General features: G+C 38.3%; 1 protein-coding gene across 1 annotated transcript; it reads right to left on the bottom strand.

The window, feature by feature from the left end:
* Positions 1–1,413: 1,413 nt before the first annotated feature.
* LOC139727599 (5-hydroxytryptamine receptor 1A-alpha-like) lies at positions 1,414–4,051 on the bottom strand. Its single transcript, XM_071638581.1, has 2 exons — positions 3,245–4,051; positions 1,414–1,713 (listed from the first exon to the last, which is right to left on the bottom strand). The coding sequence occupies exons 1-2, from the start codon at positions 4,049–4,051 to the stop codon at positions 1,414–1,416; spliced, it is 1,107 nt and encodes a 368-aa protein (XP_071494682.1).
* Positions 4,052–17,857: the final 13,806 nt, after the last annotated feature.

Below are 17,857 nucleotides of genomic sequence, written 5' to 3'. Positions count from 1 at the left end.
CATTTAAAAGGTATTATTTTGTACTTTATGACAGAGACCGTACTTCAAAATCTTCAAAAATGGACTTATCGGTTTTTGCGAACAAACTCTTCGTATCTTTTTTTTTTTGTGAAGTGAATGTTCGTTATTCCAAAGGTTCAACAATCCGAAAACAAAAAGGGAAAAAAGAAAAGACTAGCAAACAAAAAAAAAGAAGAAAGTAACAAAAAACAAACCTTCGGAACTACGAACCCGATTTCATTTTTGGATTAATGAACCTGCGGAATAACGAAACTTATTTCATGTTCGGGTTGACGATATTTCGGAATGACGAGCTGTAACCGAATATACATAGGCGTAAGATGAATTATGCCTGAGTTGTGTAGGAACATTATGCGCTCAAAAGAAACGAGTACATCAGTATATAATCACCATGGTAGCACAATATCATGCCATTTGACAATTTACGTACAAACATTATTTGGGTTTACACTGCGTGATGAGGCGTGTCGATACATGTGAAGAATGATATAACTTCTATACGACTGCAAATAACACTGTGAAATCTTACGACTTATATATTTTTATTTTTCGATGGCGTCCGATGTAATTTCGTTGACACTTCAAACACTATGGTGTGTTTTTTTTTTTCAAGTTATTGATTAATGTAAATTTGAACAAATACCAATGGTAGTGCAGTTTCAATTTTAAGTGTAATGTAATTGTTCACAAAGAGAGAAAGGGGGGAAATACGCAGTTGTACTGAATATTTGTAATGGACACAGACTATATACCAGTGGGCTGATTTATTTGAGGTGCTGAAATAAAGTATCATTCATGTTCTGTTGCACTTCTTTGGTCTAAAGTTCCCCAGTCACCTGGTAGCCACCGTCAGAGATCGTAAATGTCTAATTAAAGTTAATTTGAAATGTTTCACCAAAATACAACAATCTTAGATTATCGTTATTTTCCCTGACACTTATCAATTTTACATTTGAATAATTCCTTTATGCCTTGATATATGCATATCATTGTTCTATTGCTGTGTTGTCATTGATAACGATTATATTATTATCATCGCAATTTTGTTAGTGTTGTCTACATGTTGTTGGTTTTTGTATTATGATGAGCGTGCTGCATTACATGGCATTGTGTTGTATTGTGTAAACGGGCATCGAAACTAAATTTCCACGAATGGATCAATAAAGACGATTAAAGCACTGAAATATGAAACCGTCACCCTCCAGTTGCCATGCTTAATAATCTACTTTCTTTTCATGATATAGGAATTATAGAACGAAGTAAGAACGCTTTAAATATAATGTGAAGTTTAATCAAGTGAAAGGAGTATAAGAACAGACTGTGTATCATTGTGAAATATAGATTATAATTCTTATCGATATTGATATCAGTAATATATTACCTAACTTCATGTTATTTGATATAACGCCATGGACAGCAGAACAGCTTCACAATTGTCGTGCGAAACAGGGGTTGAGCGGCTGCGTAGCTGACAGGGTTCAAGAAACTGTTGGTATAGCGCATGAGAGAGATGAAGACAAGAGCTGGAGGAGGGATCTTCCCGCCAAACAGCAGGGATCGGTCCAGCGTGGTGACCAGCAGAAAGACGATGTGCGGTATCCAGGCAACCAGGAAAGAGATGATGATGAAGGTCAGGGTGCGGGTTGCCTTGCGAGTTGTAGAGCGTGATTCTCGGTCTTGAGCTTTTTCTTGCTAAAAATAAAAGAAAACCAACAAAAGGAGAGAGACAGAGTTGAAGAGGTTGCAGTTCGTTAATTCCGAGAGTTAAGTAATCCGAAAATGAAGTTCAAGTTCAAGTTATCTACTCATTATTCTAATATACTGTGAGCTTTTCACTGCTATTTGGCTGAAAGCCAAAGGCCGTGTCATTATGTGTTTCTTTATCTGGTCAAAGCTCCAGAAAAAAATCCGTCAGTTGCCATGTTCCTCAAGGCGGTCTACAGGGACCTCTTATATCTACAACTTTCATAAGTGATATTTTAAAAAATATATAATGTTGTATCCTTCTTGTTGTTTGCAGATGACTCAAAAGTATTTTTCCACATCCAGATCCCCACCTCTTGGTCGAAACCTTAAATTAAGAACTTCGAAAGTTGCTCCTTGGATAAGATCAAAGAATTTGTCTTTGAACTTTCTTAAGACTGTAGTGTATGTCATTTAGCAATACTTTTTCTTTGAATAGTTATGGTTTATGTCACTGTTATAGATGTAGTTTTATCAACGATGTTCCTATAGGATTGACAATTAGCCTTTGCGGAAGACACACATTTGTCATATAATATCTTGTGACAGTGGTGTCATAAATAAAGTTAAGTTCTACTTTCCCATACACCCCGCCCTTTTAATGTCATATTCAACCTTGATTCTGCCTTATCGTAATTACGGTATGAAAGCTTGGGAAAATATTCATTCAATGTATCTTGATAGACAGTCACGTCTCCAGACAAAAAAAAAAAGTTCTTCGCATTATTATTTGCAATGTATCGCGGAGATCTCATACTGACGTTTTATTTTTTGACAATAAGATTATAAGGCATATAACTAATCTTTATAACTATCATCTTGGTCAATTCATGTAAAAAATCAGTAACAATTCATTACCTCCCACTTTCACTGGCACGTCTGTGAAAAGCAAATCCTTCCACAGACACCCAACTCGTCACTCTAATGTCTTTTTTCTTAATTCTATTTTCAAACCATGTCATCTTGCAGTTCTTCGTCTGTAAGCTCTCTCTCTCTCTCTCTTCTTCCCTCTTCTACAGCGACTTAGTGTTGGGATTTGTCTGCGTGTTTGTCTGGGGCTAGTTAGATTTTAATTCTTAGTTCTTGTAATTTGTTTTGTGATTCCAGTTTCATGTACAAAAAATAGAAGATCAATGATAATGTGTATAATCGTTTTTCTATGTTTGGGGGATGCACCCTATATATACAAACATTACTTCTTCAGCATTCCTTTCCATCTCCTGCATTTTCTAATCTTCAAAATGCCTTTTGTGGTTTTTCTTTTATTACCTTATCAATGACATATCATCCATAAATTTCATTCATCATATTATTCTTTAGTGCTGGAATATATATGCACTTTTAAATCTCACGTAACAAAAAAAAAATATATATATAAACTTCTTACAAGTTTTGTTGGAGATGGAAAAGATAAATGAATGAACGAATGAAAAGGCGACAACGTGTATAGATAAGGTTCTTTGTGAAAATATGAACTTACTTTGACCTCTTTTTCACTGGCACTTGTTGCCTTTGTCGAAGAGTCCTGCTTCGACTTGTCCACCGAGGTTGACTTTGTCTTTTCCGAGCTCTCCCGGGTTTCTTTAGCATCGACCACACCCTCTAACTGGCTGGGTGACTGCTTCTCAGCTGTTTCGGCCGTGTTGTCCTTCCCGAACTGCTGGCGGACGTGACGCGGGCCAAGCGAATATCGGATCTTCCAATAAACGCGACTGTACAGGACGGCGATGAGGACCAGGGGCAGACCGATCGTCAAAGCGATCGGCAGCACAGATGTCCACAGGCGAATCCCGTACCTGGGAACGCAGGCGTCGTTGAACGGATTGTCGGGATCGGCCTGGGTGGCTACGATGTCCCAGACGATGGTATAGGGCAGCCAGAAGGCCAGTGAGATCACCCAAGTGGCGGCGTTGGCCAGCACAGCCTTGCTCTTGCGGCGGGACGTGAAGTGGCCTATCGGATCGAAGGCCGCCCGATGTCGGTCGATGCAAATAACCACGATCCCGATGATGGACACGGTGAGCAGGGCGTCGTTCAACCCCAGGTGGATCTTGCACAGCCAGGTTTCCGGATGATACACGTTGACGATCTGGGCGATGAGCACGAAGCCAACCAACAGGTCTGCCAGAACCAGGTTAATGATATAGTAGTTGTTATACGTCTGCAGTTGTTTCTCCACCAAGAACGCGACGAAGGTGGCCACGTTCGACATGATAATGAGACTAATGTAGACAGAGAAAAACACCAAACCACTGAGACTGGGGGGCGGGGGCAGAAAGGGAGGCATTCCGCCCCCTTCGAAATGGGTGTCATTTCCGAATGGGGTGTCGTTTACGAACGAGGAATATAATGCATAATCGATGCTTTCAGTGGTATTATTCATTGTGATAAAGTAATGATAACTGTAAAAATAAGAGCAAGCGTGTGTATCAAAGGAACACACGAAGAGATGGACAGAAACCCTCTAATTACTGACACATCCCCCTAATTACGACTATCGTATTGCAGATGGGGACCACTAATTACCATAAATCTGGAGAGAAAATAATGATCGACTGGCATTCTCCTGCGGCTCTTATATTGTCAAGCTGAGAGCAGCGACTTGCGCAGTGTGGTCGACAAAATGAAATGATGAGAGTCAATTCGAGTCTAATCGCTTCTTCATTATTTGTCATTGTTACCAAACTTTAAAAAAAAAACCAATCACAAGTAATTGAGTACATGCATTAGTTCTCATCGTACATTGTATAAGCATTCGTACTCTGACACAGAATTAATTAGCCACCCACATATACACGTCTGAAGACATCCTGCGAGAAGGGCATTATACTACCAATGTTCATTTCAAGTTGAGATTTCTTGAATCTAAGTTTTCTCTTATTCTCTTCGTTGGCAGAATATTCATGCGTAGTTGGACAATGATAATCTTTGAGAATCACTGCATCGCACCCGACGAAATTAGGACTCTTTTTTTCAAATAATACAGTATGTCCCCCAAAAAATTACTACGGGGCCCTCCGTAATGATATCTTTAAAAATATTGCATCAATCTGAATACAAATTCTGGGTATGAAACTGTAACTCATTGCCCACATCTTACAAAAAAAAAACATTCGATTTGCTTCAGTGGTCAAAGAGAAATGAGGAATTTTGTAGAGGATGTCGGGAATCTCTTCCGTCCAGATTCTGTCTATTATTCACACACAAGAGCATTGAATTGCTAAAATTGGAAGAATCAGACTCATGACATGCTTTACAACAATCCACATTTCTCTGTGATCGCTTAACCAAATTGAATGGGGTTTTCTGCAAAATAGAGCTAAAATGTTATATTTTAAGACCCTGAAGTAGCATTTAAAAGAATTAATCATATTGGGTGTTATCAATGCGAAAATCTGATTGTAATTTTTGAGGGACATATTGCAGTAAGTCGCCCCAAAAATTACAATCAGATTTTCGAATTGATAACACCCAATATGATCGACCTGTTGTAGTGCTACTTCATCAGGGTCTTGAAATATAACATCTTAGCTCTACTTTGCAGAAAACCCCATTCAATTTCACAGAGAAATGTGGATTGTTGTAAAGCATGTCATGAGTCTGATTCTTCCAATTTTAGCAATTCAATGCTCTTGTGTGTGAATAATAGACAGAATTTGGACAGAAGAGATTCCCGACATCCTCTTCAAAATTCCCCATTTCTCTTTGACCACTGAAGCAAATCAAATGGGATTGTCTGTAAGATGTGGGCAATGAGTTATAGTTTCATACCCAGAATTTGTATTTAGATTGATTCACTATCTTTAAAGATATCATTGCGGAGGGCCCCGTTGTAATTTTTTTGGACATACTGTATAGGCCGAAGTGTCGACCAGAAATAGAATGCAAAGTGACAAACTTCCCGGTTTATTTGTGCAAAAACAAGACAACTTTACTTGAATATGAATCTGAATCGTTTTCATTTCTTATTCATCATACTTGATAAGTCCACCTTCATATACATAAGGATTGAGAGAATGCAGCAATATAAGTAGAACATATTAGTGAAAGTTTGAGGAAAATCACACAATCCATTCAAAGACTGAATATTTGAAGTTTGTGCAAAGTTACTGCTGGATGAAAAGACTACTAAGTGTATGATGTCACATATTACGTAGAACGATATAAGGAAAACATAACGAGAATTCCACAAAATTTCATTTATTGAAAAAAAAAAGTATATCAAATGCATTCCCTCGACTCGCTACTGACATTATACGTTACGGGTAATATTATTCCTCCTGCCTTCTGAAAGAGGCAAGTGAAGTGTTCTATTATTATGCGAGAAAAGTGAAAACAATACTATAGTCATGTTGAATTTTCTTTAGTACATTGTACTTCCTTTATCGTTTCATATCATATCATATCATATCATAGTCTTCTCATCCAGCGATGGCCGCACTGAAACTTCAAAAATTCGTAACTTTTGAATGGATTGTCTAATTTGTCCTCAATGCTGCATTCTCTCAGTCCAAATGTACATGAAGGTGGATTTGTCCTTTAAATAAATTGTATTCAATTATAAATAAAAGACAATTTATTATATCTCTGAATACACTGTATTTCTTTTGTCCACCTTGCGATCGTGTATTGACTGAAGTTTGATCTGAATTCACTTTATTTCATTTTTGCGTGTAAAGATCACCTTTATCAACTAGAACCTATGAACGTTTCCAAGTCACAATGCAAAAAAAAGGGAAAATCAGACTCAATCCATTTTATTGAAACTTGTATTTGCAATACATTTAATTTCGAGTTGAGGTCAGGGCCGGTGGAAGGGGGGGGGGGCGCTCGCCCCCCTTTTTTTTTCCACCATACATAGAAATACATACGGTGTCACCACTTTGGGCCCCCCCCCCCACTTTTTTTTTTTAACCCCGGAAGTGGCACTAGAAATAGAATGAAACCTTAAAGTGTGAGCGCGGTAAGGCCTCTGTTTCTGTGCTGAAGACCTTTTTTTTTTCTTTTTTTTTAGCTGAAGAAATCCAGAAGAAGTGGCATCACAAGTTGCGTGCGCTGAAGACCCTTTCTTTTTTCATTTCTATTTTTTTTTCTTTTCCTGCTTGTCAGCTGAAGAAATCCGGAAGTGCACCACTAGTCGGCACTGAAGACTTTTTTTTTTTTTTGCTTGTTAGCTGATGAGGCGACTTTCCCCTCGTCTAGTGAATGAGACCCGTGATCAGTGAATGAGACCCTCCGACTTGCAGTACACATATTGACATAACATGTATCTAAGGCTCTTATATCGAGCGCCATCTCTCGGTATCAATGTTGCTGCTTTTGTCGCTTTTACGTGAATGTGAATTTTGGGAACTTAATCTTATCAGGGATCTTATATGAAATGTGAACGAAAATGATTTAAAGAAAAAAAGATGCAACTCAGAATTCTTGATTTAACTGCTCAGCAACTGCTCTTAGTCGGGTATCAGAAATGTAGCTCATGTACCCATAACCATTTTACTTCTTGATGAGATTACTAACGAAAAAAGAAACGACAACAACAAACAAACAGCACTGGTGTAGGCCTTATTCTAGACAATAGCGATGTTACAAGAATGTAGAACAATGCTATTCATTTCGGGACAGCACTGATAATCATCTGTTGTACACGTCAGGGGCTGCGGAAAGAAGAATCGAAACAAAAATCAGGAAAAAGTCACAACGCCCATAAGTGGGGTTCTCCAATATTTTCTGCACTTTTAACGGTCTTAAATGACATGGCTGAAATATATTCTCAGAAATTAATGTATAAGATAGACAAATTTCAAAGTGTAACTAAAACAGTTACGAGTTTACATTTGTGTTCGTGTGTGTGTGTGTGTGTGTGTGTGTGTGTGTGTGTGTATGTGTGCAAGTGAGCGGGTTCACCGGAAATAGGGTTGGGTGGGATGAGTTGTTCCCTTCTGTTTGATGTGTTTGTTCTTTACTGAAGTTCTTTTTTATATATACCAAATTCTTTCTTTTTCACTCGTAATATTGATAATGTGGAATTTATGTGATTAGAATGAAATTTGTATTATCTTGTCATGAATTGATTTGTATATTGTTTACATTACATGAAAAAGAAAGAAAAATAAAAGATTGACAAAAACACAAAAAAAAAGATAGCGAGTGGGAAGCTATACAATTGTGAGTGGGGATTACGTGTGTCTAAATTTCTTTTTTTTTTTTGTTCATTTGTATAAGGTTCGTGGCGTTTTTGACGTCGATGACTACCAAAATCTCTCACTTATCTACCTCAAAACTTGAATTTAACCCCGTCCTTCCCAGAAATACATTTTCCGCTCCTAATTTATAACTTCTGTTTGTGCGCATGATCGGAAGTGATGTGCGCTTTCTTTCATCTTGTATATAACTATCCAATTTCATACAACAATACTGCAGACCAGTGCCGTATATTAAGAGAGTCTGGCCAACTCATAAATTGGACGCCATGTCGTTACCCAGCGTACAGTGCGCTTAAGGTTTTAGCGTGTGCGCTTGGGGGTTAGCGTTACGCGCAGGCGTCCCAAAGGCGCAAGGCACTGCACGTGTTGCTTGACTTTTTTTTTCATAGAGAGAGAGGGAGAGACACAGAGAGAGAAAGGGTGTAGGTTGGGGGAGGGACATTCTTTCATTCCATCCATGTTGAGCAAAGCCAACAATCGTCAATCATTTTTACACATTCAAATAGACCATTGTAGACACAAGCACCCAGGTATAGGGAAGCTGTCTAAAGGACATAATTCTTGAATATAAATATGATTTTTTTTTTTTTGCTGTAAAAATAAAAGAAGAATTCACAGTATGCCGTGTCATACACTGCCACTAGACTGTATGCTATATTGTATTTAGCAAGCTGTCCAGGGAACAAGAATATTGTACAACAAAATGATAAATAAATTTACAATTCTAGCAGTGCACAGGCAATAGACGAATTCCACAGTTATTACTGTTTTGCACGTAAATAACCATCAATTACCATCCTATTTAGTACCATATAGTTATGTATGAAACAGACATGAAGGCCTACTAGTACGTAATCCAAAAGGAATACGCCTATGTACAATGTACAACATGAAACGTCATCGGCAAGTGCGTATTAAAGGACAAGTTCACCTTCATAAACATAAGGATTGAGAGAATGTAGCAATATTAGTAGAACACATCATTGAAAGTTTGAGGAAAATCAGACAATCCGTTCAAAAGTTATGAATTTTTGAAGTTTTTGTGCAGTACCCGCTGGATGAGAAGACTACTGCAGTGTATGAATAACTTAGATGTCACATGCGTACAACAATATAAGGAAAATATAAAGAGAATTTCACAAAATTCCATCTTTTGAAAAAAGTACACATTCCCCTGACTCGTTACCGATAAATATTATGGGTAATATCATTCCCCCTGCCTTTAGAAAGAGGCAAGTCAATTGCTCTTTTATTATGCGAAAAAAGTGAAAATATGTTGAATTTTCTTTTATATTTTCTTTATACTGTTGTACGCATATGACTCACAAGCTGTAGTAGTCTCCTCATCCAGCGGTTCCAACACAAAAATTTAAAAAATTCATAACTTTTGCATCGATTGTCCAATTTTCCTCAAACTTTCACTGATGTGTTCTACTAATATTGTTGCATTTTCTCAATCCTTATGTTTATGAAGGTGAACTTGTCCTTTAAGGTATGTAAAATGATCTCAAATTGTTTAGAAATAGTTTTTTAAAAGACCTGTAATTGAACGAAAGCACAAATACCTGGATAATTATGATGATGAGGGATATCCTCAGTGACATCCGTACCAAATATAAACTATACGATCAGGACCATTTAATATATAGATATGAAATAAGTTAAAAAACAAAAAAAAAATTGTCCAAATGGCTACCGGCATATACCTCAGCCATATTACATTGTTCTCTTAGCAGCTGTACAGTATGTCCCCCCCCCCCCAAAAAAAAAAAAAAAATACAATCAGATTTTCGCATTGATAACACCCAATAGGATTAAACTGTTTAAATGCTACTTCAGAGTCTTAGAATACAATATCTTAGCTCTCAATTTGGTAAAGCGGTCACAGAGAAAAGTGGATTGTTGTAAAGCATGTCATGAGTCTGATTCTTCCAAGTTAAGCACTTCGACGATGCTCTTGTGTGAGATTACAATAGACAGAACTTGGAGGGAAGAGATTTCTGACATCCTCTACAAAACCCCTAATTTCTCTTTGACCACTGAAGCAAATCGAATTGGGTTTTCTGTAAATAATGTGGGCAATGAGTTTCATCCCCTGAATTTGTATTTAGATTGATTGACTATTTTTAAAGATATCAATGCGGAGAGTCCCGTTGTAATTTTTTTTGGGGGTACATAGGGTAGAGTGCGTCTTGACAATGTTACACGTCAGTTTCATATAATTGACAGAAAAAAATGGCATGTTTGTCATAAGATATAATACGTCGAGTGTTTACTTTCCTTGAACTAGGTGTGAATGGATGACTTTTATTGTTTAAGAGAGCAAGTATTAAGGAATTTGAGCATTTTTTTACTCGTCAGTTGACCTATCTATACTTCATGGCAATACCCTGAGTGGTTATTTCAAAAATATGTGGAAAATCTTGCCATTTTACTATTTTCACTTGACCTTTGACCATCATGGCCAAAATCTTTCCCTATATATACGCGTATCTGTGTAGTAATGATGGCATGCAAATACCGTGTTTGGTTTTAAGTTTTTGCATTGGGTAATCTCCAAGGTACGGAGGAACTGGGTAATAATATTTTAACAATAGATACTAGAATTTCAACATTTTACCTGACATTGATCCTTGACCTTTGGCCCCTCCCATGACCCCCCCCCCCCCAATAAATGAAAATAAATAAATCACAAGAGAATCATAGTCGCCGCAGTAAGTTTTGTCTGGAAATACATGTACTCACCTTCAAAAATTGCATGTAGATATGTGGCAAATAGTAATATTGTTTTAAGAATTTAACCATTATGTACATGATTTTGACCTTTCACTTTGAACGTGTTTACACAAAAGTTTATAAGCTAAAGACAAATCTTCGTCCACTCACACATGCATCTTATGTCAAACAGTTTCATTACAAACGGAGTCCAAAAAATGATTACGGAATGAAGGACAGACAGAAGGACGGACGGACGACCAAAACAAATGCCTCAGGCTACACTTCGAACGTTATGGCGGTGGCATACAAGTGTAAATCAAAGCTTGGATAGTCTGAAAGACACCGTGAGTAATCCAAACAAAACATATCATACAGTTTTCCCGTCGCACACTGATTTCCCACTTTTTTTTCCTTCGTTTTGGATCTGTCGGAAAGCGGTGCATCATTACACATGAGTCAGGTGGTTCAAGCAACGCCATGCTGGGCAGGAATTATGGCATGACAAATCTTCAGTTTTTCCGCAGAAACATATCAAAATAACTATATAATATATTATATACCTTCTACTTCAATAAAGTAGACAACGGCAATGACAATTCATTATCCCCACTGCACTGTGACTGATATTGGGGATTTCCCAAAGGCAAACAAAATTAGCGCGTAGCTGCGCGTAATGAACAATAGGCACTGCGTATGAGCTTTGCTCGCGCCCGCGTGATTGACTTTGGTAACGACATGGCGCCTGTAGATCACGGGACCAGCTTTTGACCAATCACAGGCTTCAAAACACATAAGCCAAAAACCGAGTTGGCCAGACTCTCTTAATATACGGCACTGCTGCAGACGAATTCTATACTGTCTTCTTTATTGATTGCATGGTTACATTCATTCGCGACCAGCACGTTCGGACCACGTTCGTAATACTCAACCCGTAGGCCTATGACATGTTGTTTTGCTTTGTCTTACTTTTTTTTCTGATTTTTTGCTTTTTATGTTTTTGTTCTCGGGTTTCGTGTTGTTTTGTTTTGTGTTGTTTCCCTTTCAAATTTGATATCGATGTTTTATACATCGGATCTGTAGACTGCAGGAGGTTAACCCTTATAGCGGATTAGAGTGGAATTGAATCTCTTGAGAGTGAAATCTGATCACTTTGCGAACTGAGGCGGATTGTCTAAAGATGCAACCCCAGAAGAAGAAGAGAAAAAAAAAAGGCGAACCGTTCACTCACGCCAGACCTGAGGATCTCTCGTGGAAACCATAACCAAAAAACAAACAAACAAACAAACAAACAAACAAACAAACAAACAAACAACATGAATGGGTGACATATAGATCGGCACACAAATCGTACACCAAAAGTAACAGCTATAACAACAACAACCACTCCCACCATCACCATCACCACCACAACAGCAACAACAACTTAACGAAATATTCAAATTATTTGAATTCCTTCACTCTTTCCTGCATGACATGGGTTTCTTCTTCATCATCCTTCTCCTTCTCTTCTTCTTCCCCCTTTATAGTCATCTTATAAATTGATTGTACTGCTGACTATAGTGTGGTCCATATAAGTCTATAAATCATACTGCCGCTGCTGCTACAAAAGGTCAGGCTGGACCAGTCCCGCACTAATACCATCACTAAAAGTCTGGAAAACGAAGAAACTTCTTCCCCGGTTGAGTTTTTTCCACTCATACTAAAACTGCGACAAGAATAAAAAAAGTGAATAGCGTTAATAATACCAGTATAAATCATGATGTTGTACAATAACTATGATCGATAATTCGTATATATTGCCACAGTTGCTGCGTGCGTTAACAGCTAATAGTGGCGGAACTTCGAAATAATTGTCATTAATTAATTTGTCTTTTCTTACATTCACGCTTACATGTTTTATAAGAAAGGAAAATTGAAATGACATCCATTATGTATTATATGGCCTACAGTATATGATTCAAAGTCAGATCATATAATACATCAATCGCAAGGATACGAAACATTTAGGCCTACATGGAATACTTTATAGTTTTATGTATATACGTGTAATAGATATTTCATATGCGATCATAAATGTATTTCATATACGATCATAAATAGATATATTTCATATCCGAGTATAATACTAGTATATGAGTAATAATCAAGAGAAAGATCGACTGCTGCATTTGGTATTGCTATATCAAGCAGTAATGTAGGTCTAGGCCTATACTTTTACTATGAAGTAGGTATTCAGTAAGCGTATATTCATCATTCTGACTTTGATAATTTGGGGTTTGTGATTCTTTTGTTTTGTTAATTTGTTGTTGTTGTTGTTGTTGTTGTTGTTGTTGTTGTTGTTGTTTTTGTGTCATTTCCATGAAAAATGCTTGGTCTAGGAAATTATGTGGAATCCGGGTGTGGAATATAGTCTCCTACGTCAACCCAAATGTGCTTGTCTGTATTCCAGCGCCCAAGAAAATAATTTCTGCCGGATTGCACTCGTGAGTCAGTCGCCAGCCGCCCCAACCCCAACGCGCCGCGCACAGCGCGACCCACTGCACCGACGTACAGACGTGCCTACTTGCTAATCCTGGCGCATATACAGTGTAGGACCCACGTTGCAACGCACCAGCTCCCAGCTGCTAGCTAGTTCGCTGGAAAGGAAATACATTACATACAAATTGTACTGTAATAAAGGAGCCGTTGTCTTGTATTGAATAAGCCAAGTCAACATTTAACCCATCAGCTGATAAAGAGTGTCTACTGTATATAATCTAGCTGTACCACACAGTCCCTACACAGCAGCAACAATTTATTTCTCAGCTCCGTACCCTCTGGCTGTGCTGCTCCAAACCCGGATATCTCACATTCAGAAGTTGGAAATGGGAATGTAATCTCGCCATCGCCAGGCTGTATACACATCACCCGATCTACTTTCGTCGGACAGCTATCTCAACAATCTTTAGCATTGCATTGGTCAGCAGCTGGTCAGTAGCACAAATTTTGTAAGATGTTAGTTGCAGTGTAACTACTGTTGTTGTTGTACTAGTTTTCCAATATGAAAGAGATCTAACTGTGAGTGTTAGGCAGGGAGACTGGGAAGTAATTGTTAGTGCTAATTTGCGTGGGTGTATAGTGATAGCTACACGTGTAGCCAGGCCTTTGACTTTTCAATAGCATGATACCGCACCTTTGTGTTTACCTAAAAAATGTAGGTCCTTTAATACAACTTCACAAGATTCTCGAGAAGAAAAGGGTAGGCGGTCTAGATCTGAATTGACGCGTTAGAAGGGTAACTTTACTTCGTTTCAATATTGACAGTGTAGCGATTTTTGTCTGTTTATTTACTTTTAATTTAGTGTTGGTGTTTAGTGTCCGTAGGCCTGCTGACAAGAAAAGCTTAGCAAGACTACAAATGTAAGTAGGATGGGGGGTTGGGTGTCCGGACACTTACAACTGTAAGACTCCAGGGATGCCAAGTTCAAAAAATTTTTATGAGTGAGATTTTCATGACTCGGCATCTCGGCGAGCGAATGTGCACGCGAGCGAGGGTGTGGGAGAGGTTTTTCCCCCTGTGGCCTCCAACGGTAGGGAGCTTTTTCAATTCTTAGCTCTTAATGGTGCAATCAGGTGCATACTTAAGTGACTATTTTTTACTTATTTTGAAAGACAAAAGGAAAATATACCTTCAATTGCAACTATCACTCTAATCCTTTGAGATATGCTCCTTATTATAGGCCCAAGTTGCAGACTTCGCCTGATGCGTGAGAAAAATGGGTGCCATGCGTGAGATCGTGAGACGGCCCCTAAATGCTTGAGTCTCACGCAGAATGCGTGAGAATTGGTAGCTCTGAGACTCTCGCGTACTGACTTGCTTATTTTACTTTGAATACGCATTTACGCACAGCTCCTCACTGACAAACAACTGTTTATGTAGGCGCGTCATTATCAAACCAGACGCACTTTCCAGTACGCGTCCGGTCCCACAACCTGTCCGGACACCCAATGACTGGGTATATTAGACCGTTTATATACAATTAAGAGCCTAGCTAGCCTGGCCTAAAAAAACATGTCTGACATTCATAATCATGTGTCTAACTTACACTACAGTTTTAATTATGGTATTAAATCTGTACATTGCAGATGGGCTCCTTGAACTAAATTAAGGGGACCCGGTAGGCCTTAGAAGACCACTCAGAAATACAGGAATGGGACTAATGGGGAAAAAAGACAACACACAGCAACAAGTACAGGCAGACTATTCCAACTTCCTGTTTTTTTGTTTTGCCATCTATAGACATCAGATGGATATAATGTACCACATATAGATCTAGGTCATCATGATTCTCTCCAAACATAAATTGCTCTACAGAATGTACTAACATCCATTTTCCAGATCTCCATGCCATGTTTTAACTTAGATGATATGAAGTGAAATGAAATGAATTTGATACTCAGTAAGACAAATCAGGCAGTATCAACAGTCATTGTATTTTTTTTTTCGATCATCACATGTATACATAGTAAGAATTTATATTTCTTTGCAAAGAAAACAAACAAGAAATAACATGAAATAATTACACACTTTAATTTAGAGCCCAAACTGTCTCTGCATTTTACAGCTTTAATTTGAATTATTTGTTTTCTCATGCAAACAGCTTGTGTTTTTATAGACCGATTCTGTGACGCACTATGTGTATTTTTGGCAAGGGCAGCGCCATTAACGAGGTGTCTCAGCCGACCCCCCCTCCTCTCTCCCCCACCCCCTTCCGCGCGCAGAATGAAAAACTGATGCATGGTCGTTTTAGCCAATGGGCATCTCGTACTGAGTGCGCGAATGCTCGCTTAGTGCGCGAACCTTTGTTACAAGTGCGCGATAAACATGTTGCCCGGGGGGTGGGGGAGAGCAGGGGGGGGTCGGCTGAGACACCTCATGGCTGCTTCCAGTGCCATAAAATGTCTGCTGCCCTCAACGAACCCGAATCGGTCTATAGTACTCTTGGAGGTTCCTGTTGTTCATTTGATTTGGAGTCAAGTTGTGTTTAGCAAGTGTACAGTACATGACTTGAAAAGTAATCATCTGAATTTATAGTTTAAAGATAATATGAAGTTTTGGTACCTCAAAAGTTTCCCTGAGTTTCCTTGTCTTTCACAGTGTTTCAGGTTAAAGTACCTTTCGTATAACTAACACTGTGAGAATTACTCGCCCCAAAGTGCTCTCATGTCTTAGTAATCATGCAATAATGGTTTCGTACAATACATGTATAATATTGATTGTCGCGGTACCACGTCGAGTCAAACTAATGACTCGTTCGAATTTTTCAGAGCCCGCTCTGCTCTGGTACGAAACCATTATTGCATGATTACTAAGACATGAGAGCACTTTGGGGTGAGTAATTATCACAGTGTTAGTTATATGAAAGGTACTTTAACCTGAAACACAAACTAAGACAAGGAAACTCAGGGAAACTTTTGAGGTACCAAAACTTTATATTATCTTTAACCTAATCTGTATCAGAATTCAATGCAACTTTGCCGTGCAAGAAGATATTGGTACCTCGTGTCATCTTGAATGTCATACAGACTGTAGTACTTTCAGTCATATCTCTTTTGGGAAATGTGAATCAGCTACAGTGAACTCCTGTTATAATGAAATCCTTGGGACCGACAGTTTTCTTTTGTTATAATGTTATATCGATTTTTTTTTATTTTATAAATGAACAAATAAACTATGAAAAACATAGAGCAGATAATGTTGTGGTCTGAATTTTTACTTCGTTGTAACTGAAATTTCATTATACATGTAGTTTGTTATAACAGGAGTGCACTGTACATTATAATTGATTAGGTTTAGGCAGAATTTGGATTTACAATTATTTCAAGTTGTGAACAACCTTTATGTGTATAATATGTCATTGTTATGCGTGTTTGTATGCAACTGTACTCACAATTTCTTAATTTTAAAAGGGAAACTTTTCTCTTCCCTTGGAGAGATATGAATTCATGTTCCAAAAACTTAAAGGCAAGGGATTAGAGAATTTGCTATCCTGATGACCTTGTTCTCAAAGACATCTAATATGTTCAATTGCAATGTTGTAAATTGTTGTAAGTTTCGTTTTACAAATTAAGGGATTAATCCATTGTATAACATTAGATTGCTCTTGTACAGGATGTGTTCACGAGTGATCACCACCTGTTTTCCAGCTATGGGGTTGTAGACAGAGCTGACTCCTTCAGAAACTTTATTTATCTTTGATTGAAAGTTTCACAACTTTTCAGCTGTCCTTGCAAATCCACTGATATGGAAATCATCAGCGCTATTCTGTGGGAATAGTCTCTAGAGATCGTTGGAATTTTTTGACTACAGATACAACTGTAAACACAATTTCTGAGAGAAAAACTTTTGTCTTGCGACTTTGAGTCTGTGATCTTTGGATCCTCAGTTGTATCATGTTCATGTTTGATCTCATAATTGTATTAAAGAGAACAGCTGCAAGGACATTGCTCTCCACATCAGCTGTCTATGATGGTGCATGAAAACACAGCCAGCCTCGACTATGTAAAGAGCAGTTTACAGTTATAATATTTACTGAATACTATGACATGGTATTTTTATTTTAAAAACTCATAAATTCTTTGGATTGTATGGATGGCAGATGCATGAATAACCCCGTATTCACATCATTTTGTCTCTGTGTCTTTGGGACAGTCACCAGAGATCTTATCATATCCCGAGCTGTGAGTGCAATCATCAGGGCTTGGGGTGGGCATTGCCATTTGAATTGAAACCAGACTTTGCATATCAATACCACGGTAAATGCCCATATTTGATGAATACAGCTGGGCACTAGTAATTAAGGCCCAAGGTCACTCTCTCCTCCAAATTTGGTCCCCGGACGTAATTTGCTTTGCGTGGACACAGGGACAAGTCCCAGTGAGCGTTTACTTTATGGTTATGCAGGGGACAAGTTCTGCGGCATGGGACGCGGGGACTGATGTGAACACAGGGTTATTCGAATGTTACAAGCTCTCTTACGTATATAATGAGCAGATTTTTGTCAATGCGTCAAAGTCAGGAAAAGGCTGAGGTCACATCCAAATCCAGGGGTCACACTTAACTTTTTTTTTAACTAGCCAGGCGGACTACTTAGAATTAATTTTGACACTGAAGCAATATTTTGGCTAGC

Source organism: Diadema antillarum, unplaced genomic scaffold (assembly GCF_040938485.1).
Source record: "Diadema antillarum isolate AM-2024a unplaced genomic scaffold, OU_Dant_1.0 seq00000136_RagTag, whole genome shotgun sequence".
NCBI lineage: Eukaryota > Metazoa > Echinodermata > Echinoidea > Diadematoida > Diadematidae > Diadema > Diadema antillarum.
The sequence above is the reverse complement of the archived record's forward strand: the minus strand, read 5'-3'. Positions and strand labels throughout refer to the sequence as shown.

Bases quoted from the DNA above. Each gene is read 5' to 3' on its own strand.
- LOC139727599 (XM_071638581.1), bottom strand. From the start codon at position 4,051: ATGCCTCCCTTTCTGCCCCCGCCCCCCAGTCTCAGTGGTTTGGTGTTT. The intron at 1,714-3,244 runs GTAAGTTCATAT...TTTTATTTTTAG, and splicing joins CCAGTGAAAAAGAGGTCAAA to CAAGAAAAAGCTCAAGACCG.